The sequence below is a fragment of the Saprolegnia diclina genome, assembly GCF_000281045.1.
Source record: "Saprolegnia diclina VS20 unplaced genomic scaffold supercont1.16, whole genome shotgun sequence".
NCBI classification, from domain to species: domain Eukaryota; phylum Oomycota; class Saprolegniomycetes; order Saprolegniales; family Saprolegniaceae; genus Saprolegnia; species Saprolegnia diclina.
Window position 1 is genome coordinate 704,220 of NW_008246083.1, and position 27,991 is coordinate 732,210.

A 27,991-nucleotide genomic window follows, 5' to 3' on the forward strand; every position below is an offset into this window, starting at 1 on the left:
GCTTTTTGCGTGTGGCTCGATACACGAACAACTTGTCTGCGATCCAGTGTTGTGCGACGTGACCAGCTGCATTTGTGCCAAATATAATGACCGGTGCAGTTGCATACGATTAGTCAATAGAGCCGCGCCTGCCGGTGTGTGCAGCCAGGACTCCAGAACTGAGTGAAGCAATGGCTTGGTGGCCAAGGCGTAATGTATTGCACCGTTGTCGCTGCGCGCACCAACGAAGTACCTGTCGCCCAGAAATGGCTGTGAGATGATGTATCCGTTAGCCCTTTCTATTTGGTTCAGATGGCGCCGTGAGTCCACTCGTCGAACGAGGAGTGCGTATAGCGTGATGAACGTATCTTGTCTCAAGCATCGGTTGAATCCTAGGGCATTCGTTTTCGGAGGGAAGCACGCGCTCGTTGCAGCGAACAGAGCGGAACAATCCGCAGCATCTGATCGGGCTTGCAAAGCACGTTTACTACAACGTGGCTGGACGCTGCATACCGCAGTCGCCACTGATCGATTATGAAGTGGGTGGTCGACTGCAGCAGAGTCTTTCAGGTCAGCAAGCAATCGCAGCGTTGGCGTTACTGCACGAACCTCGACGCACTCTCCTCTTGGGTGTCGTGAGACGAGCGAGCGATCAACCTCGCCCTTACGAACGTTGGAGCGCTGCATCCTTCTGCCTCTTTCATGCCATGGCTTCCACTGTCGTCGCCACCGCCGTACGCGAGCTATACGAGTGGCACGTGCTAGTCTACCAGTCGCAACGGCAACAACCGGTGTCGGCTACAGCGACCGCATGACACCATTTTAGCTGGTGTACACGAGGGGTCGTCGACCTGCTCTCCTCTTGGTGAATGCAATGGAAGGCAAGCGCGTAGTGTGAGTCACAGGGAAATGTCAGCGGCTGTGGTGCCCCGGTACAGCCGCCATGTCCCACTCTACGGCCAATCAACCTCCGACTGACGCATGCCACCCGCTGGCACCAACGCGTCGTCGCCGATCACTGCACGACGATACACTTTGACTGGGCCGCGCTCTCTCGATTACTTTTCATTTCACCAGCTGCACCGAATGCCCGTCTCGTCGCCCGAAGGTCGCGCCGCCGTCCTCGAGAAGGCGGCCCATGGCATCCAAGAACTCATCAACTGGGCGCAGCAGACGACGCCAGGCGGCAAGTTCCTTCCCAAAACAACCAACTGGACCTTTGAGGCCTGCCGCTTCGAACTCGACCTCGGCGGGGTTGGCACCTTTGACGAGCTCATCCAGCTCTACAAGGACCCGAGCGACACGGCTGCGACGCTCAACTACGTCCACGTCGACAAGTCGCAAGAGCTCTTCCCGCTGAACGCACCGGGCATGGACATCTCGCTGCGCTGGGGCTTCTTCCGCGCGCCGCTGCCCTTCATGCGCGACCGTAGCGTCACGTACATCGAGTACACCAAGGAGTTTACGGACCGGTTTGGCCGCCGCGGGTTCGCGCGCTACATCCGGTCGCACGCGCTCGGCGCTGTCGACACGCGCTTCGTGCACTCGGAGATTCGATCGTGGGGCGTCGTCATCGTCGAGACGGCCACACCCAACATGCTCCACGTGAGCAGTACGGTCGACATTGACTGGCACGGCAACATGCCAACGTGGGTTGCCACCATGATGACGTCCCGGCGCGCGCAGAGCATCAAGTCGCTCGCGACTGTCCTCCGGACCTCCAAGAAGCTGGCGCTCAAGCGCTGCGGCATCTGCTTAACCAAACCGTCGACGTGGAAGAAGCAGTCGGCGCTCGTGACGTGCTACGACTGCGACAAGCTCGTGTGCGTCGAGTGTCGATCGATCCACTCGCATGCGCCGGGCGTCTCGAGTTGCTGGGGCTGCGTGAGCCACAAGACCAAGTTGCACCTCCAGGACAAGAGCATCCGGAGCAAGTCGGCAACCACTGGTGACTCGGAGACGCCGCCGCCATCGTGTATGCACAAGTCGCCGCCGGCGCGCTTCTCGCAGTCCACCGCCGAGTGGTACACGGAAGAGCGGCCCACGAACGACGACGTCGACCTCTCATACCTCCCCACGTTCCACCGCCACACCACCTCCGCATCCTAGTCTGTTAAATCTACACCGTGTGAATACTGTTTGTGCTTTTTCCTTTCACTATACGATGCATCAAGATCGTAGTTGTTGATACGTAGGATAAGATCGCAGTCTACGCACCAGAATGAGTACGATAGTGTCCCGTGGAGAGGGCTAGGGTACGTTGGCGGGGGAGCTGCTCAAGAGCTGCAAATGCTGGCGTCATGGACAGGGATAGAACTGTCCTGCGTTCATGAGTTGCGCCATGAAGCCAAGCGGCGGGCGGTCTCAATTTCGAGTTGCGCCATGCTGCGCCGTGATGGGGCGTGCCTCTGCACCGCACCATACGTCGTCGCATCATTGATCGATCCATCAAAACGATCGGGACAAGCCGATTCGAAGCCACCGGCTGGGCAACAGAGCAAGCAATCGTGTGGCTTGGGCTAAGATCTTGGCCGGTTTCTGATCCACAAGGCACAGCTGGGATCAGTGATCGATCTGTGATAGCGGTAGAAGATGCGGTGGCTCCCCCAACAGGCCCTGCAGGGCGACGGCGAGTAACCTGTGCCCACCTCGCGAATCATGGCGACTACGATCGCGTGAACACGCCCCGCAGCGTGGCTCCGTCTGAACTTGAAACGCAAACATAACGCGATGGTCCCACGCTGGCCGCCGACCACACGGCTGACGGGACCGTGGCACCCAAGAGAGTTCTCGGTATCTATTTGCCACCACGATATGCTAGCATTTCTTGGCACTGACGCCAGCGCGGCGCAGCTCCGACGAGACCCACGGCGCTCCAACGAGGTCAAGGATCTGCGTACCGCGACTGGCCTCTTGAGTTATCGTCTGGTGTGCGTCCGACCTGTGGCCGGATTGTTCCGACGCAGAGCCGGAAGCCAGGTGGTGTGTCACCTTGATGGGCGCCACCGCCGGCTTCGTCGCCTTCATCGCATACGAATCAACGAGTTGATATTGCATTCTCTCAAACTCAATAATGGAAAAGAGCCGGGAGAGTAAAAACGTCTCAAAAGCGACATTGAAAATCAAAAACGATGAAAAACAGCTGCTGTACCGTGCGTGTGGCACGCTTTTTCAGTTTGCATTTTGCCGCCGTCCACCCACGCAGCATGCCCCAACACAACACACTCGACCCGGCCGAGCGGCTCGCGATCCTCCACAAGGCGTCCGGTGGCATCCAAGATCTCATCAACTGGGCGCAGCAGAACGCCCAAGGCAAGATGCTTCCCAAGACAACCAACTGGACCTTTGAGGCCTGCCGCATCGAGCTCGACCTCGACGACGCCGGCACGTTTGACGATGTGATTCGCATGTACCAGAACCCTGGCGACGCCGCCGCCGCCATGCACTACCTGCACGTCGACAAGTCCCAAGTGCTCTTCCCGCTCGAGGCCGACGGCATGGACATCTCGCTCCGCCTCGGCATCTTCAAGGCGCCGTTCCCGTTCATGCGCGAGCGCAGCGCTACGTACATTGAGTACACGAAGGAGTTTACGGACGAGCACGGCCGGCGTGGCTTTGCGCGCTACATCCGGTCGCACGCGCTCGGGTCGCTCCACACGTGCTACGTGCGCGCCAACATTCGGTCGTGGGGCGTCGTCTTCGTCGAGACCGCGGACCCCAACGTTCTCCACGTGAGCAGCACGGTCGACATTGACTGGAACGGTAACATGGCGGCGTGGGTTGCCACCATGATGACGTCGCGGCGCGCGCAGAGCATCAAGCAGCTGCCGTCGGCGCTGCGTCTCGCCAAGAAGCTCGCGACCAAGCACTGCGGTGTGTGTCGCTCCAAGCCCGGCTTGTTTAGCGGTGCGCTCACCGAGTGCACGGACTGTGCTAAGCTCGTGTGCTCGTCCTGCATGTCGGTGCACAAGACGAGCGAGAATGGCGCGGCGTGCTGGGGCTGCATCCGGCACAAATCGAGCCTCCTCCTCCGGGGGACCGACGACGGTAAGACGGTCCTCACGTCCTACGACGCACCGCCGTCGCCACAGTCGTGCGACCACAAGAGCCACAGCCACCTTGTTGACAAGATGGGGTGGGCGTCACCGCAGAACCAAGGAGGGGCCCACCATGCCAAGGAGGTGTTGGTCGACCTCTCGTACCTCCCGCCGACGCGCACCAAGACGCTGCCTGCGTAGTTGTTGAACGTGAATATGTGTATTTATAACAGGACAAAAGTGTTTAAACACGACCAAGTGTTTTTTTATAGTCGATTTTAGAGCATCTCTTGTCTGCCGCTGCTAATCACAGGTGTTTGTACAGTGTACGACGAGCGGGTCGCAGTGGCAGGAAACGACCGATGGAAGACCACAAGGTCCACGATTACTCTGTCCGAGGCCCACGGTTGATGGCTACAGCGTCGTTTGCGTCCGAATCTCGCTACCGCCAGAACCGGTAGCACTAAACCGCGGCGCTGGACGATGCACGATGAATGCCCCCGACGTCAAGCACTGACTCGTTCCTGAAGCGTGGACATACGGGCGGACTGCACGCTGCTTCAAGGCACCCAAGTCCACCGCCGGAACGCAGCATAACGACGCATGTCGCATCTCCTTCGACTCGCTCATCTCGACGCGATGAAAAGACCAAGCAAAAATAGGGGACGATCGCTGGACATATCGACTTGCTACTAACCTACTAGGAGTAGTACTAGAACCACGGAACGGCGTCGGCGTGCACGGCAGACGAATCTCGGCCGTCCATGCCACTGGGCATATCCAACTCTTGGGCTGATTACCACAGTGAGGAAATACTCAACACCGCCGAAGGCAACGGAAGTCAACGCACACGCGTCGGCGTCCAATCGGTGGACGCGTCGTGAGTCACGCAGGAATGCGTGCGACGTCTACAGTCCTCGCGGTGATCACGGCCCAGCATCTCGACACTGCATATTCTGATATCATAGTAATCGAGGGTTAGTTGGCGAGCTCGACTGGCGACAGCGGAACGAGTATCTACCACCACCTTGCAACTCGGACGCAAGCAAAGCAGCTTGACAGGCGAGCGCGGCTGCGATAATACTCGCGCCAGCCAACATCGCATGACTGGTCGACGCACCCAAAGTGGATCGCGCTATCCCACGCTCGAGCGCCAGACACTTTTCTTTTTGCGCCGGTTGAGACCATGCCGCTCCTGCAGTCGAATGACCACGCTGACATCCTCGCAACGGCGTCCGCGGGCATGGCTGACCTCCTTGCGTGGGCCAAGCCCGAGGGGTCGCTCCACTCGGCGGCCACCAACTGGGCGTTCGAGGCGTGCCGATACGAGCTGTCGCTCGATGGCAGCGGCACGTTCGACGATGTTGTCAAGCTCTACAAGTCGCCCAACGATGTGGCCGCCGCACTCCACCACGTCCACGTCGACAAGTCCCAGGTGCTCTACACGTTTACGGCCAGCAGCATGGACATTGCACTGCGCTGGGGCGTCTTCCGATCGCCGTTTCCGCTGATGCGCGACCGGAGCGCCACGTACATCGAGCACACCAAGGAGTTTGCTACTGCAAGCGGCCTCCGCGGCTTTGCACGCTTGATCAAGTCGCACGCGATCGGCCGCGTCGACGACGCCAACTACGTCCGCGCCAACATTCGGTCATGGGGTGTCGTTGTCATGGAGACACCGGACCCAAATGTGCTCCACGTGAGCAGTACGGTCGACATTGACTGGCACGGCAGCACGCCAACGTGGGTCGCGACCTTGATGACGTCCCGGCGCGCGCAGAGCATCAAGGCGCTCGCGACTGTCCTCCGGACTTCCAAGAAGATGGCGCTCAAGCATTGCTCCGTGTGCACCAACAAGTCGCGCGCCTTCAACCGGTTCTCGCAGCTCGTGCCGTGCACAGACTGCACCAAGCCCGTGTGCTCGACGTGCCGGTCGATGCCGAACCGAGGCGCGACATGCTGCTGGGGCTGTGTCAAGAACAAGGTCGTCGTGCGCCGTCTCTCAACTGCGGGCTTGACACGGCGCGTCGACGCATCGTCAACCCATCCTAGTACACCCGAGACGACGCTGGGGTGGTATACGCCCAAGCACACTGCCACCGTGGACGAGTCGATTTACACGCAGTCGATCGAGGTGTAGCATTTTGCGTCTTGCACTAACTATGTTTTCGATAAAAATGGAGAATTTTGTACTTGTACGATTCCAGTGGTTTGTGGCAATAGCATGCTTGCGTACGACTCGACGACTTGGCGAAAAGATGATGCGAGAACGTGACCTCTGGTGGACGACGCGAGGCAGCTACGCGAGGCAAGGCAAAGGAAGCATCCACACGGCTCTTCGGAGATTCTTCGATGCCAGCTGTTTCAACCCTAAACTCAGACAGCCAGAAAACTGATTAAGAAGCGTACGGTCCGCGCACGCCGACTCGAAAAGCGATTCGTCGATCGGCAAAAAGACTTTTCTATTCTCAGTTGCTCGAATGGAAAGGAGGTTGAAGAAATGCAGCGACTCCGATGTACGCCGGATATTCAGCCACGTACCACGCACCAGAATCCTGGATTTATGCCAAATTTCTGAAATTTTCACCATTTCTTGCGAACCACTTGCGCCACTTGCGGAACATGCGTCGTCCAATAGGTGCTTCTACCAACGAATTCACAAGTCCGAGCGCAGTTGGTAGAGTGTTTGACTGTAGCTGGGTACTCGTATACGAATTCACACAGTGCGTTGACGGTGGGGAGCACGCAGCCATTGCCGACACCAACGCCGTGGGCGCTAATACTTCCTGGTTGTTCAAGATCGTCGAGTCCGATGTTTCGTACCATACTGACTATAGTAGGAACCCTACAAAGACCTTCCTCAAAGAAAATTTGGCTCCAGGATCGTCAATAGGGCTCATTTCAAATCATATTCTGCTTTTGAACCGGACGTCCGTGGCCTCACGTTTGGGTGGTAAACAGACGCAACTAGAGAAAAACATGTGGCAGAGAGGCGGGCGTGCGCCATCCCTGGCGACTGTGGGGAATTAAGAGGACAAACGTGCGGTCAGCTTGACGCGACATGCAGCCACGCGTCCCAGATGTCGCCGACTGCCATGTGATCACGTCGCAATCTTTTTCAGGGCGGTCCTCTTCTTTTGCACTCGAGCTACACGATCGATTCGCTCTGGCGCGCTATAAGAACCTACGATGGGCTAGACTGGCGTAGCGAGACAGGTCATGTTACTTGCGTGAGGGGCGACGGCGACTGTAGGACGAAGGATGCTGTGTCGCACCGGGTGTGCATCGACCTGCGAAGGTGTGCAAGAACGGGCCGAACCACGCACGTTGGTCACTCCTTAGCTGTATCTAACTCGCATTGCAGTTGCCGAGGAAGACGCCTGCTTCCCAAGTCCGCGGGTGTTGCATACCGCACACAGGCAGCATCACGTGGCGCTGGCGTCAACGGTACGAAACCGAGCTTGGACCAGTCAATGACACGCACTTTTCAATTTCCATGACTCCGCTCAGCAGCTCGACGGAAGCGCGCGCCGAGATTCTCGCAGCAGCCGCAAATGGCCTCGACAACCTCATTCTCTGGTCCAGTCTCGCGGGCGCAGCGACACCCAAGGCAGCCAACGACACGGTCGAAGCTTGCCGCCTTGAGCTCGACTTGGGCGCCGATGGCACCTTTGACGACGCAGTACGATTGTACAAACTGCCCAACGACCCCGCCGCTGCGCTTCACGGTCTTCACGTTGACAAGTCCCAGCCATTGTACCAACTCCAGGCTGACGGCATGAACATCTCGCTGCGCTGGGGCATCTTCAAGGCGCCGTTTCCGTTCATGCGCGACCGGTGCGCCACGTACATCGAGTGCACCAAGGAGTTTACGGAGGCGAGCGGTCGCCGCGGGTTTGCTCGGTACCTCCGGTCGCACGCCACCGGTGGACTCCACGGCAGCAACGTGCCCGTCGACATTCGGTCGTGGGGCGTTGTGCTTCTCGAAACAGCCAGTCCCAGTGTTCTTCACGTGAGCAGCAGGGTCGACATTGACTGGAGCAGCCACACGCCCACTTGGGTCGCGACCATGATGACGTCCCGACGGGCGCAGAGCGTCAAGCAGTTGCCGTCGGCGCTGCGGCTCGCCAAGAAGCTCACCCAGGCACGGTGCGCGATCTGCCTCAACAAGCCGTTCTTTCTTTCGCGCGAGTCGCAGCTCGCGCCGTGTTGCGACTGCGCAAGGCCCGTGTGTTGCAACTGTCGGGCGCTCGGTGCCGGTGACGGCCAAGCCACGAGCTGCTGGGCATGCGTGAGCGCCAAGGCCAAGGTCAAGCGCCCCGCGCCCCGACCCCACAGCAAATCCATCGCTATGCTCGACAAGACACCGCAGACGTGCCGGCGCAAGACGCCAGTGACCACCGCGACGTCTGGCTTGTACACACCGCAGAACCACCGCCGCCAGAAAGAACCGCCGTTAGACTTATCGTACCTTCCGCCACTGTAGTATCGTAGAAAGCACGAGACCACGAATTGAACGACGACTTGTTCTACGTTAGATGCACCTAGCCCTCGTTGTTTATATCGATATATGGCTTTAAGTCTAATGAGGTCACGAGGAGAGCAAACGTGACGTAGGAAGGTCCCGCGTGCCCTCTGACTCGGTGGTTACAGGACGAACCGAGTGGTATCGACGATAGCACTCGAGAACACCGAGCATACAAACTGCGGTAGCCAACGAGACGATGTACATGTGTTGTGCCCAGCGGGGTGCTGCATTGGCGGCAACGACAATAGGTACTTGACACAGAGCGACGAGGGCGCAGAGGGAGTAGAGCGCACCGAGAAGCGATCCAAGACTCGCCTCGCCAAAGGTCTCGGCTCCAAACGCGGCGACCGTCGAATACAGAAAGCCTCGAAAAATGGTAAAGAGCACAAACGTAATGGGCTGCAGCTCTAGCGACGGCACCAGTAGGAACGCGTGGTAGCCCACGCAGAGCAGCGACGTGCTGAACATTGCGCCGAGCACACTGTACTTGCGCACAACAGCGTGCAAGAGCGGCACCGCCAGAAACCCAACCGGAAGGACCCACCCAAACGCGCGCGTGTAGACTAGACGTTGGTCTCCGTCAACCTAGACATATTCGCCATAAATCTCGTATATCAAAAAGAAAACTTACCGCAAGCATGCGATTGACGGTTCCGAAAAAGATGGCCGACTGCAGGTTGTGCACGCTCGCAAAGACGGCGAGGAAGCCAAAGGGCAGCGAGATAAGTTGTGTCGTCCACGAAATGGCGAGCCTCTTCTCTTCCTTGACCTCCTTCGTGCCTCGGTGGAGGTGCCAGCAGATCGCTACCAGTGGGTACACGGCCAGAGCAAGCCCCGCGTAGACAAGGAGCAGCGTCTGCCGCGACAAACCGAGCGCGGTATGCAGCGCGTAGAGCACCGAGGGCATGACGGCGCTCGCGTCAAAGAGGCAGTTGGCTGCGGCGAGGACGAGCGTTTGCCAGGGGAGGTGCACGAACCCGGCTTGGAACGACGTGAGCAGCGTGAGCGTACCGCCAACGCCAATGAGGCAGTAGCCTTCGATGAAGGCATCGAACGTCACCGAGTCCGAGACGGCCATGAGCGCAAAACCCACAGCCGAAAATGCACCCGCGACAAGACTCGTGGCGACGGGCCCCGCCTTGTCAAGAAAAAGGCCGGCGGGGAACGAGCTCAGTGTGGTTGTAAACTGTGCGAGACCGTAAATGAGTGCGAGCTGCGACTCTTGCGCAGCGCAGCGCACCGAAGGACTCTCGCAGCGGTCGTGGTACTGGTCTTCATCAATGAGGAAGAGCTGCATGGACGCCCAGCCCGAGATGAACCCGGAGAAGAGGAGGTTGGCGCCGAGCACGAGCAGCACGAGCAGATTGGACAGCATAGGTAGCGGGTGCTCTCTGTCCTAAGTGAGTAGTCGTTATGAGGCTGGTGCTGTAGAGAGCACGGACAGATGATAGCAAGTGGTAGGCGCCTCGCTCGGCGGCGCCAAAGGTCATTTTGGCGTTTCAGTAGGTAAAGTTCCACGAGATAGCCCAAATGCGATGCGATGCGCAGGTTGATGAGCTTGTTTTCTGTTTCTATAGACTTAGTAAAAGGAAAGAAATGTCAGTCGTTCGCCTCGCATCATGCCCAGCGGCGAGAAAGTGTAGGAAAAGTACAATGGATCTACAACCGTTCATGACGTGGCGCGCTCTGAGTGCAGAACGGAAGGAATGCCTTGTTGAACAGCGCTGCTGCGGTTTACCCGAAAATCTTTGGTGATCAAAAGCAAGGGTATAAATCATCTCTTATATACCCTTGACAAAAGGAGAGCGCCGGACGCCAGTAGAGGATGCCCTGTGTGCCAACTCGGCGGAACAACGTCGGGTCAACGATCGCAGAGAGGCTGCTGTGTGTTGTTCGTCGTCGTCTACCAGACATGGTTTGCAGCATTACGCACCGTATAATTTGTGTTGATGCGCTCTGTTGATGGATCAACACGACGTACACACCATGGCACGTGCGCATGTTGCGACGCCGGTCCCTTCAATCACGTCAACTTGGCCGTACAAGATGATGTGATCTCAGCGCTGTGTCGCAGTGTACCCAGCAGTGCTCTCCGAGAATACGGGTCGCATTGGCCATCGCCGCAGCGGCGGCGTTGCCGTGCCTCCTGAAAAAGACCGCGGACGTCCAACCTGCTGGTGATTGGCCTATCACACTTTGCCTTCGAACTTCGCTTTTTAAAGCCTCTAGTTGCACGCACGCTTAGCCTCTCCGATATCTTTCCAGACTTCAAAAATAAGCATACAATGGCGTGCATTTAGTCTTGCAACTTCAAGGTCGAACTTCGATAGCAGGGATGCCATCGGCCTTCATACTCGTTCGCGATGGCGCGGTCCGTTGTCGTCGCGCAGGTTCTCTTCGTGCTTCTCTCGGACATTCTCTTCTCGGGCGTCATCTATGGCTGGGCGCCGCTCGCGCTCATGCTCCAAGAAGAGGACCAGTACGGCGAGCTCTGCCACGGCGCGCGCGACGGCGCCCGCTGCAGCGACCAGGACACGCAGCTCAACCTTGTCTACGCGGTCGCCACGTTCCTCTCGTCCATGATCTCGCTGCCCGTGGGGATGCTCATGGACCGCATCGGTCCTAAATACACGATCCTCGTTGCGGGTGTGCTGCAAACCACGGGCCTCTTCTTCCTTGGCGCCGCCGACTCCAAGACGCTGGACGTGTTTGTGCCAGCGTACGCGACGCTCGCGGTCGGCGGCGGCATGACGCTCATGGGCTCCTTCTCTTCGAGCTTCCTCGTGCCCGAGTACCAGACCGTGATCCTCGCAGCCGTCAGCTGTGCGTTTGACGGCAGCAGCGCCGTCATGCTCGGCCTCTACTACCTCCACGAGTCGCTCGGCTGGTCGCGCCACGCCATCTTCACGGGCTACGCCGTGCTCTGCCTCATCGTCTACGCCTGCCTCGTCGGGCTCTGGCACGTGAACGAGCACCTGCTCGTCGAGGCGTCGCCGACGGAGGGTGAGAGCAAACGACTCATTCCCGCTAGCCCGAGCGCAGCTGTCAGCTTCTCTCCACCTTGCACCTCCTGACGTTTCTCTGGTGCTGTAGGCAACGACGATCTGGGACCACCTCAAGTCGTTCGAGTTTGTGTACCTTCTCATCTTTACAAGCATCCACCTCTTCCGCTCCAACCTGTACATTGGCACGACCAACAACGTCCTCGAGGTTCAGAGATGCCATTTGTACAATGCGACAATTTTTTCGACTAGATTTACGGCGACGAAAGCGATGGCCATGTCTTCACCAAGATTTTTGGGTTCATATTGCCCCTCGGATTCCTCTTCGTGCCAATCATCAACCACGTGGTCGAAGACCGGGGCATGCCGATGGCCATGTACGTGACTGTCGGCCTTGGCCTCCTCTACAACGCACTCGCCCTTGTGCCGTCGCTACCGCTGCAAGTCCTTACGTTCAGTGTCTTTACCGGCTTCCGCGCCTTTCTGTATACGGTCATCACGGCGTTTGCGGCCAAGATGTTTGGACTCACGTTCATGGGCACGCTTGTCGGCTTCATCTATACCTCGGGTTCGCTCGTGAGTTTGCTGCAGATCCCCGCGGTCGCCTACGCCAACGCCCGCCACGACTACTCGCACGTGTACATTGGCACGCTCGTGCTCGGCGCCGTCTTGGTGCCTCTCACCGAGCAGTACCGGCAGCGTGCGCTCTTGGCCGCATCGAGCAGCGCTGTCGTCGAGCCCTAGTTTGCTTACACCAGCTCGATCGATAGAAGAATGGACACGAGTTTCAATTGCTCCGTTTTGTCTTGAAGCACTCGTCTTACTCTGCGACCTCAGTCTCTAGTCATCTACCTCCGAGTACGCAGCTCAAGGGGTGCCGTTTGTATACCTTTGATGCCAGAAGGTCAACCCAACTATTGATGGGCACTGACTAGTACGACCACAAGGTGCCCTTCATTGACGAGCGGCCTAGTAGTAGTAGTGACACATTATACTAGATCTTATTGATGGATAGGCATCAATAAGATCTAGTATAATGTGTCACTACTAGTACAGCAAAGCACAGCGTCGAGTTGGCAGTCCCGCCACTGCGACGACGTAGTTGGGACTGGTGATTGCACTGTCGGACGAAAACCTCTGAAAACGCATACGCAGTAGCCACGACTTCGGACAAGATCGGATATCCAACGGCAACGTGAGCCATGGAGGTCATACTGGACAACCCGCTCCTCGTCGCCCGCCCCGCCGTACGTTGCCTCGACAGACTTGCTTGCGTCCCTCGCTCATGCATCTTGCGCTTGTAGAAGGCAGGCAATCGAGTCGCGTGGGCGCTCGTGGGTCTCGTGCTGCTGGCCAACTTGCTCTTCTCGGGTTTTATCTACGGCTGGTCGTCGCTGCTGCTCTTTCTCCTTGAAGAGCGTCAGTACAATGAACTCTGCGAGCCATCTGAGCGAACGTGTCCGGCCCAAGAGAACCGCTTGAACCTCATCTACGGCGTCGCCCAGTTCGTCGCGACCTTGAGCTCACTCCCGGTTGGCGTGATCCTCGATACCATTGGCGCACCGAGTATGACGGCCATCGGCGGTCTTTGCACGACACTGGGCTTCACACTACTCGCGGTCGCCGACTCGCGCGTGTTTGATGTGTTTGTACCAGCGTACACGCTCCTCGGTGTCGGCGGTATCGCGACACTGCTCACCTCATTTCGCGCAGGCTTTGTCCTCCTTCGGTGGCAGACGGCCATCTTGGCCGGCGTCAACTGCCTCTACGACGCCTCGGCGGTCATGCCATCGCTGCTCTTCCTCCTCCACGAGTCGTACGGCTTCTCGCGCCGCACGCTCCTTCTCGGATGCGCCTGCCTCGCTGCGTCAACCTACGCGCTGCTGCTGGTGTTGTGGTCGCGCCACACGCGGAATCTCCGCGCCGACGCCTACGCAGCGGTGCCCAGCGACGCCGAGGCTGATGCACCGACGACGATATCTCTCGGCGCTCAAATCCGAACGTTTGAGTTTCGCTACCTCCTGCTCTTTGCTGGTGTCCATATCTTCCGCGCCGCCTTCTTCTTTGGCACCATTGACGAGACGCTGGCGGTACGATATGGCGCATCGTCCTTTGTAAGCTATGGATGCATATGTGTCCGTAGGTCTTTGGTGACGCCTCGTACGTGTACACCAAGGCGTTTGGCTGGATCCTTCCCGCGGGCTTTGTGTTTGTTCCGGTCATCAACGGCGTCGTCGAAGCGCGCGGCGTGGCGGCCTCCATGCACCTCACGACGGCCCTCGGTGTGCTCAGTAACGCGCTCGCGATGGTTCCTATCCTGGCGCTGCAGCCTGCCACGTTTGTGCTCTTTACGGGCTTCCGCGCGTTCCTCTACTCGAACGTGGCGACGTGCGCGGCCAGAACCTTTGGCGCCGCGCATCTCGGGACGCTCATGGGCGCCATCTACACGTGCAGCGCGCTCTTTGCATTTTTGGAGATTCCGGCGGCCGCCGTCGCGCTGGCGAGTGCGGCCGGTCGCATTGGCATGTACAGCGCGTCGCTGGCGCTGGGTTTGCTCCTCGTGCCTGTGACGGAAGTGTACCGCAAGCGTCAGCTACGTGCTTGATCCACCGTCCCCTTGTCGCATGTAAAACCAAGGTTTCTCCGCGTAGTTTGGTTGAGTGATAGGTGAGTTGGTCTTCCCAGCACGGTAGATATGTACTAGAGGTAGGAGTATGCATGCTCAGGTGGACGTGACGATTGGACAGTGTATAGTACCCTCCTCATTCCTGGCTCTGAGAGCTGCACGGAGTTTTTTGTAAAAGCGTCGTCAAATTAGGTAAAGGTTACGCTGTAAAATCTCCAATGCGGATGCAAGCGCAAGTCTGGCTTTCATTATTACAACGGATCCGGATGGTAATGCCACGTACGACGGCGACGCAGAGCAGCCTAGCGTCGTATCCGCAGCCGACGCATTCCAGCTGCAGCTACGTTCGCCGGTGCCTCTTCGAAGGCTGCACACTCGACACGTGCGCGACCTTGTGCGCTCGCCACGCTGCCATCTCGGCCGAGTGCATCGTGCCAGGCTGCACCAAGTGGACGCACCGCAACGACCTTTGCCGCCGCCACCGCCAAACATACATGTAATACCGCTGCAGACAATGTACATGTTGTCGCGACTAGAATGACTCACGAGACATAATCGAGGCTGTCGTACTGGTATGGGAATACCCTTATCGATGGGCGCAACGAGCAGAACGCATATGCTGACAACGGACCTCTCACAGTCATTAGTGTGGTGCATGGTGAGAGAGCCTGGGTGTCGGAAACCCGAACCGAGCTTCGTTCGACCAAGAACATGGCGATCTTGGCGGTTGAAGCCGCGATCATCCGCATACGCGACATTATCCGGTTCCGGATACGTATCCGGAGACGCGTTTGGCGCGATCTTTGCATTTCAGTTTCGGCGGGGAGACGAGCAAGCGCATGGAGGACCTCGTGACGTACGCCTGCAGCGGTCGGCTCCCGCTGCCTGGTGGCGCGCTCATGCGCCATGCTCGGTGGGAAGACGTCGGCGCCATGAACATGTCGCCGAGCAAGCTCAGCAAGCTCGGGCAGACGCTCGTGCGCCAGCTGCGCGCCGGGGACGACGACCTGACGGCGCTGCTTTGGGTCTGGACATGCACCCTCATCGCCAAGAGCTTCCTCTGCCCGACGAAGACCGAGTTTCATGCGTGGTACGCGTCCGTCGTAGTCGCAGCGCCGACCTTGGACCTTCCGCCGACGCTCTGCGACCTCGTGGACACGACGACCCTCATGCGTGGCCTTTTTCTCGGAATTACCAACGTCTGCCCCATGACGGCCAAGATGAAGCAGGCGTCTCGCGCGATATGCACCAAGTACGATGTGACGCTTGACGTCGTACTCGCCAACTGGGAGAAGCAAGCCGCAATCGACCGGAAGCTCGACGTGTGCATGCTTGTGCTCGACGATGCCTCGAGTCGAGCGCAGATCGATCTCTTCCTCAAGCTTCTGCGACGGTCGAGGGACGATGCCCAGTGGTCGCTGCTACTCTTGAAGCTTCTGGAGCCCCGACCGGCGTTCGCACTCGCTCTACTACCAGAGGTCGCGACCTTCTTGGACACAGCCAAGCCGTCAAAAGCCACCCGAAAGCTCGTGCTGGACTGTATGGGAATCGTCGCAGCTTCGTACTTTCGTCACGAGCTCGTTTGCAAGGCGCTTGGCATGCTCCTTCGAGATCCAGACGCGACCTTGCGTCTCGCGGCGCTCAAGCTCACGGTGCAGCTCCGAAGCGCCCATCGTGAAGCCTTTGTCATCGATCACGACTGCGATTTGCTGCAGGTGCTCGTCACAGCCATCGTCCACGACAGCGCGAAAAGCGTAGTCGTCGCTTCGGTGCACGCCCTTTCAACTCTTCTGCACGAAGGACCAGCTTCCGAGGTCGTCGTTGATTTGCCTGCGTACGTCTGTGCACTACCTGTACAACGTCTAATGTTCGCATATAAAATAGGGAGCTTGCTGGCCATTTGATCTCAACGTTCATTTTGGTCAAGGCAGTGCCGACGGCCGAGGTGACGCACGAGCACGTCACTGCACTTTTGCACGCTTCGTCGCTTCCTATCGACTTGAACACGTTCATGGCGGCGATGGCGGTGGCCGATGTCGATCAAAAGCGTCGGCTCGTCGACATCTATGCTCATCGTCACGGCTTGAGCTCTCTCGAGCCCGCCGCAATCGCGACGTACCTCGACACCATCGTGCACGAGATCGAGCCTTTCAGCTTGAATTTGGACAGTGCCGAGCAGGTTTCGGTGTTTTTGGGCCACGTGGCACCATCAACCGAAGGAGCGCAGCTATGGATCCAAGAGCTCTTGCGGCGATTCGAGGATGCGATCGATCAGTACAATGCACCGAGCTCGGTCGGCGTCATCGTTTTGGCGACGTCGTGGGTTCCGCACATGCATCGACGCGCCGTCGAGCAATGCAATGATGGCGCGCTGCAGGTATATCATGCTAGGACGATACTTGGTTGATGTACTAGTATCCATCTATGTAGCTGCTGCACCAGCTTTTTGGCAGCGAGCGGCCTCGCACGCCGCACGAAGAATACGCGGCCGCTCATGCATTGCAGTTTCTGCTCTCTGCTCGTTGCAAAAGAGACACGTGGTCGTCGGCGCTTGAGGATTTGCTCGCCAACTTGCTTTTTTGCGGGCCCTGCCAGCGGTGCGTACATGTATACTAGTATGTTTTTTCCATGAACTACTAAGAAAAGAGCGTAGGTCCTTGATTCGACTCTGGTATTTGCAACCCCAAGCTCAGGAGCGTGTGTACTATGTCGTTGCCCATGCCCAAGTACTTTGGCCGTGCTCGACCAAATCCATCCTTACTGTGTCCGGATAGGATCTGGCCTTTGATGGCCATGACTTGACACGCGTTCAGAGCTTTGTGCGTCTTCTGGGCGTCGTGGCAACCGAGAACGCGCAATTCATTGTTCGGGAGTGCCCGACACTCATGGAAGCAAGTCCGAGCAGCGAGCCCGACGAGGAGCACTACATGGATGAGTACGAGCTCGAGATGGACCAGAAGCGCGCCATTCAAACTGTTCGCATATGCATCATGAACAATAGCATCGCTCACGTTGCCAAACTTCGTAGGAGAGAGAAAAGACGCTCAACGAAGGTCTACTTGCGGCCTTCTTGCCGCTACTGGAAGTACTACTTGTTCCTGCTGGTATGCACCAACGGATGCAAGGACGAGTAATGGTTTTTTCTAGCTGGCGCAACGTTCTTGCCGCCACAAGCACTGGTTCTCTGCGCACTTGCGTCGCTTGGCGATTTTATGCGTATCCCATCTCTGGCCTTGGGTTCGATTCTCACAAATTCTGTCTGTGTTAGGAGTGTCGCGCGTGATGGCTCAGAGTTCGCTACATAGCGTATAGCGTGGATGTTTATGGTTGCTAAGAAGAGTACAACCCTTGGCTCGTAAAGCTCATCAGCGACTCGTCCAAGCCCGAGCCGCTTCGATCTGCGTGTTTGGGTGCGCCCTTGGACTATTATATGTGTCATCTTCTCATGCTCAAACAGACATTTGGGCCAGTATCCAGCCGACTTTGCATCCCTCGCAAGTCAAGTCAGACGGCATCGACGCGCTCTATTGTCAGCTCGAGCAACTTGATGGCATGGCCCCAAAACTGCTCAAGGTCATGTGTCGGCTCGTTCTCAATGGGCAGCTGCGCAGCGACAAGCTGCGCTCCTTGTCCTTTGCGTTTGTTGCTGGCGATGACGCGATGGAAGCGACGGCGACGGCCTTTTTCCGGTCCTTCTTCCGCTCCAAAGGCAAGGAAACGTGCCAGCGCATTTACGGTACTGTATTTTCCACACCAAAGTGCACTTGATGGACGCAACGACCGGACAGATGTCTTCTTTGCACTGGACAACGTCACTGCGCGTCTGGCGATCATTCGAAAGCTACTGTCGATCGCGACGTCCATCAATGCTCCGGTACGATCTACAGTGACTTACTGCGTCATGCGTGTGGACGTAGCTTGATGGGTTGCATCTTTTGCTCATCAAAGAGTGCGAAGAGCAAGTGCGCCTCGAGAGCGCATCGGAGCTCCTCTCGCTCCTGGCACCCACGGTACCCGCGGCATCGCCCTTCTCGGTGCTACTTGCCTCTAGATGCTGGGCACCACCAAGCTTCTCGATACCCTGGAGCGGTATTATTGCTTCTATTGAACAACATCTATAGCGAGTACTGTAGCGTCCTTCTCCTCCAGCCGACACGCGCCGCGCAGCTACGCTTCCACACGTACCTCGACGCCAGCGCGGCCTTGGTCGCCCGAGGTCCTCGTCACTACGTCTCCTGCATCTCATGCGCCTATCTTAGACCCCTCGTTGCGCGCCAAGGTCAAGCGCGGTCTCGGTCTCCTCTCGGATCCGATTGGCGCCAAATCCATTGCGGCGCCACCACACCTCGAGGCGCTCATTTCCCAGGCGTGGTCGTGAGCGGCTGAAATACAGCCAATCATCGCACGTTCTGCGGTTCACCCGCCAAAACGAGATTAAATTCTCGTTTAAACGTCGGCATACATTTCTCAAGGTAATTAAATACCGCGGTGGCGAAAAGCCCGTTGCGGCCTGTCGATCCCGGCAAGATACTCGCCACACTTGGTTTTGCATTGCGATGCTCTCGATGGCCCCAGCGTCGCCCGTCTCGGTCGCGGCGCCCGCGCTCCGCGGCGCCCACGCGGCCATGCTCTCGGACCTCATGGGCACGCCCCGCAGCGGCCTACCCCACCGCCTCATCGCGCGCTCCGGCCGGCCGCTCGACGTGCTACCGTTCCTCGACGCCATCTTGGCCGACGACGATATGGCCGCGTCCATGGCCAACCACCGCGCCCGCTTCGCCTGTCTCCTCGCAGCCGGCGGATCGCCAGCGCCAGGAACCATGTGACCAGCGCGCTTGCTATTTTATTGTACGACCTGGTACATATTTATCCGCCTCGACCGTCGTCTCCTAACATTAATGTCCATTGGTGTGTGTGACCGTGTGCGGGGGATCGGCGCAGCGCATGACGTGGCAGCCCGTCAAGCTCGTTCAACGACGGCCCAGGAACGGATCAGAAGCGCACGGCGTCCACGCCCACTTCAAGCAACACCATACGACCAAGGTGAGCACAGAAGGCGCGACCCGGTGCAGCGGCCAGTAGTTGGGCAGAGCAAAGACGAGGGGTCCTGAAGGTGCGTGGCTGGCTCGACAAAAGCCAACAGCAACCAACAGCGTCGCATGTTGCTGCAAGTCTTCAACTCATCCTTCGGGCTGCGCGATATCGACAGTGTTCTCCCTCGCACGTGTGGCTTGCTGTGAAACAGCTCTTTCGAGCTCCATGCATGCTGTGCTGCAGTTACTGCTGTGGAGCGGTGAAACCGCTGCCTTGCAACCTTGCTATCTTGCTGTTGGTACCAATTGGCTATTCCTTCGACGATCGAAGCTCGCAATAGCTTCTTGGACCCCACCGAACGTCATTTGTCGATGCTTTTGTCGTAGACAAGTAGACGCCTTCTTGCACTTCAAACTGCACTTCAAGACGACACAAGCCACTTGGGAGCATCCGCATGCAGCAGCATTGGAATTCGCTTCTTCAGTACTCGACTGGCTCTCCTCTCAAAAATAAAGGCGCGGTTGCGTACTGCGATCGCCAGGATGTCGATAGCTTTCAACACCCTCCAGGTAGATTACTTCGGCACATCGTATCTTTTGTTGCTACGCGTGTCCTTTGGCTGCGGCTTTTTCAAGGCGCTGGATTCTTGGATGGGCCGAGGTGTACTCGATTAGGCCAATTGATTGCTCTTCTAGATTTGGCTGCGTGCGTTTTCCGGAGGACTCAGAAATACAGAACGAGACGAAAATTCGAAGCCTCGCTGGCAATGTCGCCGCGCCCGTCATAAATTGATCCACCACCTCGGACTACTGCCATGGACTTTGTCGCGCACCCTGCCCCCATGCGCCCCGCCACAAGGTACAGTCGCGAGCACCTCGTCGCGTGTCGGAAGCTAACGCGGTTCTCACTAGGCGAGCACTATGCTCGGTGACGGCGACGACACCGGTCACCGACACGGAAGGCGGCGACTCGCCATTCGTGTCGATTGATGCACCGTCGCTCAAGACGTTCGCCGCTAAGCGCGCGCTGGACGTGGCCTCGTTCGGCTACAATACGCCCGCGTCGCACTCGATGGGCTGCCACCCACCGCGCCAAGGCGCCCAGAAGCGGCCACGTCCGCTGCGCACTGCCAAGCCGCTCGTGTGGTCCGAAGAGGACGATGACAACGAGCCGTCCCGAGAATGCATCCGCGCTGCACTTACGCACCATCGCCGTGCGTACGTGGCAGCCTACGGGTGCGAGTAGTTGACGCACGCTTTTGTACAGATAGCTATTTATTCCGTGTCCATACTGTTTAACCTTGCGCTGCCTTGGGCTCTTGCTTCCGTCGTCCCAATGGCGATGCATGGCTTCCCGGCTTGCGGTTGAGGAGAGAGAGTGAAGGGGCAGCCTCACGAGGCGTAGTAGCCACGTAGACGGTGATCCTCCAATGGCTAATGGTAGCCATTCAAGGGGCACCGTCTTGGTGATTGTATGGAGGCCACAGGGACAGCTCTGCTGCAAGTCAATAGGCGCGGAAGATCGCTGCGGATTCCACCTTCGTTGACAACCTCTTAGATTCGATATAGCATCGAATCTTGAAAGGCAAATGGACCAATCAGCGGTCGCGCTTGCGCTGGTAATACCCAATCATCACAGGGTGACGACGCTTCCATATTTTCGCCCATCAACGCATTGAAGTTGAGGATTGCTCTTCTTTCCCTCGCGCTCCCAAGAGTACAAACGAAGGCTCTTGATAGCTGTAGCGCGCAACGCCGACGCAGAGAACGACTCGTCCTTGGCTCGAGGCTCCCTGCTCGACAGGATATTCATCGAGTGCTATCTCATCAACTCTCATCCGAGCTTTAAATGCTGAACGAACTCGTTTCCATCAGCTCAAGTTGCATGATGTATCCTTGGCTAATGACGTAGCTGCAAGTGATAGCAGGCGCTAAGAGCCTTCAATGACATCGACAGCAACAGAGAGGACCTTTGGCGACACCACCATGCTCGAAGACACATCGATGGCCCACAAAGTTGTGAAAGCTACTATTTACTCCCGACAAGCATCGGCCCTTGCTTGTGCAAGGGTCGCGGACTTGGACACTGGTACATAAATGACATACAAGTACCGGTGCGTAGGACGTCAACCGCATCAACGAACACGGCCTTGCTTGTATTTCGTCTATGTCTAGCTGCGGAGGCGGCAGCGAAGGTGATCAAAATATACTTAATTCGGGCATACACTTATTCTTCGTCGGCGGCGGCATCCTCCATGTCGTTCTGTTCCTGGGCGAGCTTGTCAATGTCCTCCTGCGTGATGAGGCCGCTCTTGAGCAGCTGCTCCTGCTCGTACTTGGCGTTCTTCTGGGCGCGCTTGGTGTCGCGGCGCACCTTCTTCTTGCTCGCGGCCGGGCGGCCGACCGTCTTCTTGCTGCCGTGCTGCGTGACAAAGACCTTCTTCTGGTTCTTCGCCTCCATGCGCTTCTTCTTGTGGAGCTTCACCTTCTTGAAGTTGTTCTTCTGCACGGAAGCGTCATGCTTGGTCATCTTGGCGCGGGCGTCTTTTCTAAACTGCCAACGATTATCCGTTCGACCAGCGGAGCCCGAACCAATGAAACTCCGTCGCCGCCCACTCAGTTTTCCTACCCGACACTATTTTTAGCCGACGTGTCGGCAATAAAATCCATATGACGGAACCGGTGTTGACGTGGCATCTGCCACGAGACAGCGCCCACGCCTGGGCCCGCGTCGGCGCAACGTCGCTTGGCCCATGCACCTCGCTTGTCGACGCATGCTTCCGCTGCTGCTTCGCTATTGCAGTTTCGTTGCCTTTGTTAGCGATGGCGTCTAGTGGTCGGCGGCCGCAGGTCCCTTGGCTCTTATTTTCGGCACTGCCACCATTGCAATTTGCAGGATGCAGCAAGCGGTCCGGAAGGTGCAGGCGGCCAACCTTCTCGTGTTCGCGCCGCATTGGGGCAGCGCGCACTTGGCGCGCGACGTCTTCCTCCAGAAGGCTCTGGATGCTGGCTTTGATGGCGTCGAGATGTCGCTACCACTCGACGTCGCCGAGCGCACCAAGTGGACGGACGCCATTCGCGCGTCGGGCCTGCACCTCATTGCGCAGCAGTGGGAGACGGTCCTGCACAGCGACTTTGCTGAGCACAAGCGCGCGCTCGCCACGTACCTCGAGAACGCGGTCGCTGCGCGCCCGCGCCTTGTCAACACGCACACGGGCAAGGACTGGTACTCGTTTGCGCAGAACGCCGAGCTGCTCTCACTGGCCGACGAGGTGAGCCACCGCAGTGGCGTGCCCATTGTGCACGAGATCCACCGCAGCCGCTTCAGCGGCCACCCGACGCTTTTGCTGCCGTATTTGGACGCACGCCCCGACCTGCGCCTCAACGCCGACCTCTCGCACTGGTGCGTCGGCTGCGAGTCGCTCCTCGAGGACCAGACGCACGTACTGCAGCGCGTGTTCCCGTTCGTGCAGCACATCCACGCGCGCGTCGGCCACAGCCAAGGGCCGCAGGTCAACGACTTTCGCGCGCCCGAGCACAAGGACGCCCTCGACGCGCACGTCGGTTGGTGGGACGCGATTCTGGCGGCGCAGCAGGCGCGCGGCGAGACGGTGCATACGATCACGCCCGAGTTTGGTCCGACGCCGTACACGCAGACGCTGCCGTACACGAACGCCGCCGTCTCGGACGCCTGGGAGCTCAACGTGGCCATGCTCCACTTCCTCCGCGACCGCTACACGTACCTCCATATACGGCATGTACAGACGAAGCGAAATACGCCCTGTTGATCCTAGTGTGAGTGTGTTCTCTGCCGGCACCTCGAGCATGGTCGTCGCGCAGACGCCAGAAGGCTAGGTTGAGGATCATGGCATGCTAACGAGGCGAACGCGACGATGCGAATGGTCAACGCACAAGTCATTGGTGTGGCGCAGACCACCGCGTCTTCTTGTGTGTCTATCATCTCTACTTCTTCTTGGACGAGCGCTTGCCCGCGCCCTTCTTGGGCGGGCCGCGGCCTTGCTGCTTGGCCGTCGCGTTGACGTCAAAGCGGTACTGGTTGATCTTTTGGTAGTACTCCGAGTAGCCGCCGACGCGCAGATGCAGCGGCTTCTGGAACCAGGACGCGACCTTGTCGCCCTTGAGCTGCTTGCTGATGATCTTGTTGCCCGACTTGGTGTGGTTCTGCGGCAGGCGCTCAAAGATCTTGCGGCTCAGGTCCGCCACTTGCTTGGAGATCGCCGACATCGCGCTGCTTCGTAAATTCCCAATCTCTCGACCAGTCCTTCCGCGGCCAGCAACCTCTACAAGTCGATACCATCCGGATACCCGGAAGAGGTCAGATCGATGCCGGCCCTTGGCCTCAAACCACCGGTAACGTAGCAGCACCTTGTAGATGTGCGCTGCGACGGAGCTTGCACTCAAGTAGCGTCGCACTCCAGCGTCGGTGGAGGGCACGGACGGCCCCGAGATTAAAGCTCGGTCAACGAAGCAATAATCCGCATAAATGCAGCAATTATCTGACTCCTTGGAGGGGTTCGAACGACTGTAGACGTCTCACAAGGTCAGCGCCTCGTCCAGGTCGCGCCAATGTATTGGCGCTAGCAGTGCACACCTCTTGAGCGCATGCCATGTCGCTCGCGGCCTCAGTGGTGCCACAGGAAGGGTCCGGCGGCTGAGCAATAAACCGATCTATTGCCTCTATCCACTCATTTTTTGCAATTTCTATTTTTGTACTTGCTGTTTGTAGGTTGAATAAAACATGGACATAAAATTACTTGGCCAAGATGGTCATTTCGCAACAAGCTCAAAATGTGTCACTCGTGCGTGTGTCAGATCGGGCCGTCGATGCTGGCGTCCGACCTCGCGTGCCTCAAGGACGAGGCGCTCAAGGTCGTCGCGGCCGGCGCCGACTACCTCCACCTCGACGTCATGGACGGCCACTTCGTGCCCAACATTACGTGGGGTGCGCCGGTCATCAAGAGCCTCCGCAAGCACACGACCGCCTTCTTTGACTGCCACATGATGGTCGCCGAGCCGGAAAAGTGGGTCGACGACATCAAGGACGCTGGCGGCGACCAGTTCACCTTCCACCTTGAGTCGACGAGCAACCCGACGGCGCTCATTGCGCAGATCCGCGCCGCGGGTATGAAGGTCGGCGTCGCCATCAAGCCCGGGACTGCCGCCGACGCCGTCCTTCCGTACGTCGACCTCGTTGACATGGTGTTGGTGATGACGGTCGAGCCGGGCTTTGGCGGCCAGAGCTTCATGGCCGACATGATGCCCAAGGTCGCGTTCTTGCGCGAACGCTTCCCGCTCCTCGACATTGAAGTCGACGGCGGCCTCGGGCCATCGACGATCGACGCCGCGGCCAAAGCTGGCGCCAATATGATCGTCGCCGGCAGCTCTGTCTTCCGCGCATCCGATCCCGCAGACGCTATCTTGGCCATGCGCCACAGCGTCGAGCGCCTCGGCAACGGCAAGACCGACGCCGAGCTCACGCGTCGCTAGCAATAGACACTTAGCGACTCCTCAACACGACGCTTCGTTGAAACAAATCGTATACGACCTCGCTCGATCGGCTACATACTAGTCGACTCTCGCATGGGCAGATGAGAGCACAAGTTGGCGCTCCAAGGATTTGCAAACTGAAGCAATATTTAAACACATGAAATGGATTCGTAATTACAAAGGGCTGGGAAACGCCGATGATTTTGGCTGTCGCGCCGCAGTGTACAGGCCGCCGGTGCGATAGAGCGCCGCATTGTCAAAGAAGGTGCCCCAGAAGCGCTCGGTCGTCGGGCAGTTGATGGCAACCCACTTGAGCAGCGCGCTGTAGAAGGCTTGCTCGAGTGCCAGCGTCGCCACCGAGTTGAACGCCGACGGGATCGGCGCCGACGGGAACGTCACATCGACCAGCCGAAGTTTGGCCGACGGGTACAGTTTCTTGAGCTGCGTCCAGACAAGATCGAGCCCCGCCATCGGCTTGGTTGGGTCGTACTTGCCGTCCAAAAACGGTTGGTACGTGACGCCAATGACGTCACAGGCGGATGCGAGCGCCCGCATGGCGGTGGTGCCTGTCAGCCACGTCGCCGCCTTCTGCGCCGTGCCCATGACGGGGTTCACGCCCGTCGCCGCGCGCAACGTTGCGCGCACCGCGACGACCTGCGCCGCGACCTCGGACGGCGCAAAGTTCTCGTTCATGTTGATGTTTTCGTTGCCGACAAGGATCGCGCGGACGTGGCCGCCGTAGCCGCGCACCGCCGAGATCGCCGAGTTGACTTGGCTGCTGTACCACCCCTCGCGCGTCATAAAGACGCCGAGGTACACGTCGAGCTGGGCGGCGGCCAAGTAGGGCGTGATCTCGACGCCGTAAAAATTCGTGTAGACCGTTCGAACGACGTTGAAGTACTTCTTGACGACCGCGAGGTCCTGCGCGATCGCGACACGCAGCGCTGGAAGGTTGTTCGGGTACGCTGCGTTGTGGAACGGATCGTAGTTGGCACCCATGAAAACCGACGTGCAGGGCGCGGGCGTGGCTCTCTCGGGCGTGGGTGTGACTGGCGACACTGTCACGACGGGAAGCACCGGCGCCAGTGTGAACGCGGGCGCCTCGTATTGTGGCGGAAACCCCGCGACCTTTTGCTGCCCGCTGGCCGTGAAGAAGCCAAAGTACTTTTCGAGCTCCTGCGGCTGCGTGCGGTCGTCGGCGCGCAGGTCAAAGAACGTGTACCAGAAGAGCTCGCCGCCCCCTTGCGACGGCTGCCACTGCGAAAGCGCCGTGTAATACGTGATGGCATTGTTCAAACTCGGAACGACGCGGGGTGAGAGCGGCGACGGCGGCCCACCGGTCGAAAACCCGGTTTCCGTCAAGCGCAGCTTGGACGCTGGGTAAATGGCGGCCATTTGGTCCCAGAGCGCGTTGAGGAGCACGGTGGGGTTACTGCTGTCGTAGCTGTTGTCGAAGAACGGGTAGATGTTGACGCCGATAATGTCCGAGTTGTCGGCCAGGTTCTTCATCTCGGTGCGCAGCGACGGGTTGAGCCAGTCGGTGACGCGCTGGACTGTCCCAAGCAGCACGCTGTTGACTTTGCCGTTCGACTGGATCGCAATCTGCGACCGAATGTACGAGATTTGACTGCTAATGTACGAAGCGCTGTACGGGCCGACCGGGATGACGTTTTCGTTGCCGACGAGGATCGCTTTCACGGTCGACGGGTACTTGACGGCGCCTTGAATCGCTGCGTTCACTTGGTCCCCATACCAGGTTTGGTCAGTCATGAAGACGCCGAGGTAGAGCGGAACTTGATTTTTGGCCGCGATCGGCGTCACGTCGACGCCCATGTAGGTCGAGTAGTAGGTGCGCACAACGGCCACGTACTTTTTCATAATCTCAAAGTCTTGGTCCATACCGGCGGCGAGACTACCGTGGGCAACGCCATTGAGCGGGTACGAGTCCAGATGGAACGGCGAGTAGCAAGCGCCGGCGACCACCGACGAGAACACCGCCGACTCGTTCTGGACGGCGTTGAGGTCGGGCAGAATCTTCTTGGACGTGCCGTCGACCGTGTAGAGGCCGTAGGCGTCGACGTCGCCGCTCGGATCGCGCAGTTGGCGGTCGAAGAACGCATAGTAGAAGCCCAGCGCCGCGTACGCCGAGTGCTTGAACGCATTAAAGTACGTGGTCGCGTCCGCAAGCGACGCCGTCGGGTACCCCGTCTCAGTTATCGTGAGCTTCGTGCTCGGGTACAGAGCTTGGAGCAGCGGCCAGTGCCCGTTGATGAGCGCGACCGGATCATCGATATCAAAATTCGCGTCGCGACCGGGAAAGTAGTTGACACCGACAACGTCGACGGCGGCTTCAACCGCCGACATGTTGGCCGAGAGGAGTGGGTTGAGCCAGTCCTCAAGATGCTGCGCCGTGCCAAGCTTGACGTGCGACGCGCTCGTCTCGGACTGCACACGGCTCCGAAGCGCCTCGATGCGGCTAACAAGGTCGGCGGTGGACACCACTTGAAGGCTGTCGCTGCCGACGATGATCGCGTCTACCGTGCTCGGGTGCGTCTGCAGCGCGTCGATCACCGCGTCGACTTGCTTGTCATAGTCGATGGCACCGACATCGAGCCCAAGGTACACGTGCAAGTCGTAGCGCGCGGCGATCGGCGTTATCGCGACGCCGTGGAACGCCGGTCGGTACGTCCGCAGCAGCTGGTAGTGCGGGGCGAGGAGCGCGAGATCGGCGTCGATGCCAAGCGCAATGGCCGTGGCGTTGACTCGGTCACGCGTCGAGAGCGGGTACCCCGGTCGGTGGTCGGGGAAGTACACGACGCCGGGCACGGTCGACTGGGCGGCGGCGACCGCCGTACACAGCGCGAGACAGAGCTGCTTGCGCATGACAAAGCAAATCGCAGAATGGATCTGCCAAGAGAGGCGTCGTCTCCGGTGCCGAACGCGCCGGCACCTTTCTCGAGCCGTTGTCGTCGGAGAAAAGACCAAGTGCGTCGCTTTTCAAAATACGTTAGCTGAATCAGAACTACCTCAATCCATCGGTGTTTTTGCCGACGCAAGTGCGGCGTGGCATCCACGCCGTCGGCGCAGATTCCCTTGGTCGTCGTTACGGCGGGTTGCAAGGGCGATATCTCACCGGGATCATGACGACTGTTGAGACAGCTGTTGAGAGCCGAGATTTCGGCTGGGACAATGAAACCAACGCGTTGGCGACCATTCATTCTGTTTTGGTGAGGAATATCTTTACGTGGTATTCGTAGCCTCGAGTGCAAGCACTACAC

At 58.5% G+C, this 27,991-nt stretch overlaps 15 protein-coding genes across 15 annotated transcripts; 11 read left to right on the plus strand and 4 right to left on the minus strand.

Moving 5' to 3' along the window:
- The first annotated feature begins 946 nt into the window (after positions 1 to 946).
- SDRG_06148 (hypothetical protein) lies at positions 947 to 2,131 on the plus strand. The gene has a single exon (XM_008611912.1). The coding sequence runs from the start codon at positions 961 to 963 to the stop codon at positions 2,086 to 2,088; it is 1,128 nt and encodes a 375-aa protein (XP_008610134.1). The 5' UTR covers positions 947 to 960; the 3' UTR covers positions 2,089 to 2,131.
- A 1,030-nt stretch (positions 2,132 to 3,161) lies between these two features.
- SDRG_06149 (hypothetical protein) lies at positions 3,162 to 4,292 on the plus strand. Its single transcript, XM_008611913.1, has one exon. It carries the CDS (start codon positions 3,186 to 3,188, stop codon positions 4,215 to 4,217), a length of 1,032 nt encoding a protein of 343 aa, XP_008610135.1. The 5' UTR covers positions 3,162 to 3,185; the 3' UTR covers positions 4,218 to 4,292.
- Positions 4,293 to 5,121: 829 nt separating this feature from the next.
- On the plus strand, positions 5,122 to 6,193 carry SDRG_06150 (hypothetical protein). Its single transcript, XM_008611914.1, has one exon. It carries the CDS (start codon positions 5,203 to 5,205, stop codon positions 6,154 to 6,156), a length of 954 nt encoding a protein of 317 aa, XP_008610136.1. The 5' UTR covers positions 5,122 to 5,202; the 3' UTR covers positions 6,157 to 6,193.
- Positions 6,194 to 7,512: 1,319 nt separating this feature from the next.
- Positions 7,513 to 8,523, plus strand: SDRG_06151 (hypothetical protein; the record flags this gene model as incomplete). Its single annotated transcript, XM_008611915.1, has 1 exon — positions 7,513 to 8,523. One exon carries the CDS (start codon positions 7,513 to 7,515, stop codon positions 8,500 to 8,502), a length of 990 nt encoding a protein of 329 aa, XP_008610137.1. The 3' UTR covers positions 8,503 to 8,523.
- Positions 8,524 to 10,062, minus strand: SDRG_06152 (hypothetical protein). Its single transcript, XM_008611916.1, has 3 exons — positions 9,987 to 10,062; positions 9,176 to 9,940; positions 8,524 to 9,129 (listed from the first exon to the last, which is right to left on the minus strand). The coding sequence occupies exons 1-3, from the start codon at positions 10,032 to 10,034 to the stop codon at positions 8,608 to 8,610; spliced, it is 1,335 nt and encodes a 444-aa protein (XP_008610138.1). The 5' UTR covers positions 10,035 to 10,062; the 3' UTR covers positions 8,524 to 8,607.
- An 843-nt stretch (positions 10,063 to 10,905) lies between these two features.
- On the plus strand, positions 10,906 to 12,343 carry SDRG_06153 (hypothetical protein; the record flags this gene model as incomplete). Its single annotated transcript, XM_008611917.1, has 3 exons — positions 10,906 to 11,588; positions 11,638 to 11,754; positions 11,799 to 12,343. Coding segments are annotated over 3 exons (1,292 nt in total), but the record flags the coding sequence as incomplete, so codon positions are not given.
- Positions 12,344 to 12,703: 360 nt separating this feature from the next.
- On the plus strand, positions 12,704 to 14,305 carry SDRG_06154 (hypothetical protein). Its single transcript, XM_008611918.1, has 3 exons — positions 12,704 to 12,793; positions 12,851 to 13,636; positions 13,690 to 14,305. The coding sequence occupies exons 1-3, from the start codon at positions 12,749 to 12,751 to the stop codon at positions 14,149 to 14,151; spliced, it is 1,293 nt and encodes a 430-aa protein (XP_008610140.1). The 5' UTR covers positions 12,704 to 12,748; the 3' UTR covers positions 14,152 to 14,305.
- A 706-nt stretch (positions 14,306 to 15,011) lies between these two features.
- On the plus strand, positions 15,012 to 18,550 carry SDRG_06155 (hypothetical protein; the record flags this gene model as incomplete). The annotated part of the gene is made up of 15 exons (XM_008611919.1): positions 15,012 to 16,006; positions 16,057 to 16,549; positions 16,603 to 16,769; positions 16,826 to 16,898; positions 16,947 to 17,147; positions 17,201 to 17,276; positions 17,320 to 17,388; positions 17,441 to 17,464; positions 17,508 to 17,582; positions 17,630 to 17,908; positions 17,961 to 18,046; positions 18,090 to 18,182; positions 18,224 to 18,261; positions 18,306 to 18,388; positions 18,432 to 18,550. The coding sequence occupies 15 exons, from the start codon at positions 15,012 to 15,014 to the stop codon at positions 18,548 to 18,550; spliced, it is 2,871 nt and encodes a 956-aa protein (XP_008610141.1).
- A 178-nt stretch (positions 18,551 to 18,728) lies between these two features.
- On the plus strand, positions 18,729 to 19,254 carry SDRG_06156 (hypothetical protein; the record flags this gene model as incomplete). Its single annotated transcript, XM_008611920.1, has 2 exons — positions 18,729 to 18,994; positions 19,158 to 19,254. The coding sequence occupies 2 exons, from the start codon at positions 18,729 to 18,731 to the stop codon at positions 19,252 to 19,254; spliced, it is 363 nt and encodes a 120-aa protein (XP_008610142.1).
- Positions 19,255 to 19,943: 689 nt separating this feature from the next.
- On the plus strand, positions 19,944 to 20,534 carry SDRG_06157 (hypothetical protein). Its single transcript, XM_008611921.1, has 2 exons — positions 19,944 to 20,064; positions 20,118 to 20,534. Exons 1-2 carry the CDS (start codon positions 20,021 to 20,023, stop codon positions 20,449 to 20,451), a joined length of 378 nt encoding a protein of 125 aa, XP_008610143.1. The 5' UTR covers positions 19,944 to 20,020; the 3' UTR covers positions 20,452 to 20,534.
- An 898-nt stretch (positions 20,535 to 21,432) lies between these two features.
- Positions 21,433 to 22,159, minus strand: SDRG_06158 (hypothetical protein; the record flags this gene model as incomplete). The annotated part of the gene is made up of 2 exons (XM_008611922.1): positions 21,433 to 21,830; positions 21,886 to 22,159. The coding sequence occupies 2 exons, from the start codon at positions 22,157 to 22,159 to the stop codon at positions 21,433 to 21,435; spliced, it is 672 nt and encodes a 223-aa protein (XP_008610144.1).
- Positions 21,889 to 23,162, plus strand: SDRG_06159 (hypothetical protein). Its single transcript, XM_008611923.1, has one exon. It carries the CDS (start codon positions 22,103 to 22,105, stop codon positions 22,991 to 22,993), a length of 891 nt encoding a protein of 296 aa, XP_008610145.1. The 5' UTR covers positions 21,889 to 22,102; the 3' UTR covers positions 22,994 to 23,162.
- Positions 23,163 to 23,168: 6 nt separating this feature from the next.
- Positions 23,169 to 23,450, minus strand: SDRG_06160 (hypothetical protein; the record flags this gene model as incomplete). Its single annotated transcript, XM_008611924.1, has 1 exon — positions 23,169 to 23,450. One exon carries the CDS (start codon positions 23,448 to 23,450, stop codon positions 23,169 to 23,171), a length of 282 nt encoding a protein of 93 aa, XP_008610146.1.
- A 539-nt stretch (positions 23,451 to 23,989) lies between these two features.
- On the plus strand, positions 23,990 to 24,713 carry SDRG_06161 (ribulose-phosphate 3-epimerase; the record flags this gene model as incomplete). The annotated part of the gene is made up of 2 exons (XM_008611925.1): positions 23,990 to 23,992; positions 24,039 to 24,713. The coding sequence occupies 2 exons, from the start codon at positions 23,990 to 23,992 to the stop codon at positions 24,711 to 24,713; spliced, it is 678 nt and encodes a 225-aa protein (XP_008610147.1).
- Positions 24,714 to 24,867: 154 nt separating this feature from the next.
- Positions 24,868 to 27,884, minus strand: SDRG_06162 (hypothetical protein). Its single transcript, XM_008611926.1, has one exon. The coding sequence runs from the start codon at positions 27,594 to 27,596 to the stop codon at positions 24,888 to 24,890; it is 2,709 nt and encodes a 902-aa protein (XP_008610148.1). The 5' UTR covers positions 27,597 to 27,884; the 3' UTR covers positions 24,868 to 24,887.
- Positions 27,885 to 27,991: the final 107 nt, after the last annotated feature.

Coding starts and splice junctions, on each gene's coding strand:
- SDRG_06162 (XM_008611926.1), bottom strand. CDS start 27,596: ATGCGCAAGCAGCTCTGTCTCGCGCTGTGTACGGCGGTCGCCGCCGCC.
- SDRG_06148 (XM_008611912.1), top strand. CDS start 961: ATGCCACCCGCTGGCACCAACGCGTCGTCGCCGATCACTGCACGACGA.
- SDRG_06157 (XM_008611921.1), top strand. CDS start 20,021: ATGGACTTTGTCGCGCACCCTGCCCCCATGCGCCCCGCCACAAG. Junction 20,065..20,117: donor CCCATGCGCCCCGCCACAAG/GTACAGTCGCGA, acceptor GGTTCTCACTAG/GCGAGCACTATGCTCGGTGA.
- SDRG_06150 (XM_008611914.1), top strand. CDS start 5,203: ATGCCGCTCCTGCAGTCGAATGACCACGCTGACATCCTCGCAACGGCG.
- SDRG_06152 (XM_008611916.1), bottom strand. CDS start 10,034: ATGACCTTTGGCGCCGCCGAGCGAGGCGCCTACCACTTGCTATCATCT. Junction 9,941..9,986: donor CCTACCACTTGCTATCATCT/GTCCGTGCTCTC, acceptor CTACTCACTTAG/GACAGAGAGCACCCGCTACC. Junction 9,130..9,175: donor CCGTCAATCGCATGCTTGCG/GTAAGTTTTCTT, acceptor GAATATGTCTAG/GTTGACGGAGACCAACGTCT.
- SDRG_06154 (XM_008611918.1), top strand. CDS start 12,749: ATGGAGGTCATACTGGACAACCCGCTCCTCGTCGCCCGCCCCGCC. Junction 12,794..12,850: donor TCCTCGTCGCCCGCCCCGCC/GTACGTTGCCTC, acceptor TTGCGCTTGTAG/AAGGCAGGCAATCGAGTCGC. Junction 13,637..13,689: donor CCATTGACGAGACGCTGGCG/GTACGATATGGC, acceptor ATGTGTCCGTAG/GTCTTTGGTGACGCCTCGTA.
- SDRG_06149 (XM_008611913.1), top strand. CDS start 3,186: ATGCCCCAACACAACACACTCGACCCGGCCGAGCGGCTCGCGATCCTC.
- SDRG_06159 (XM_008611923.1), top strand. CDS start 22,103: ATGCAGCAAGCGGTCCGGAAGGTGCAGGCGGCCAACCTTCTCGTGTTC.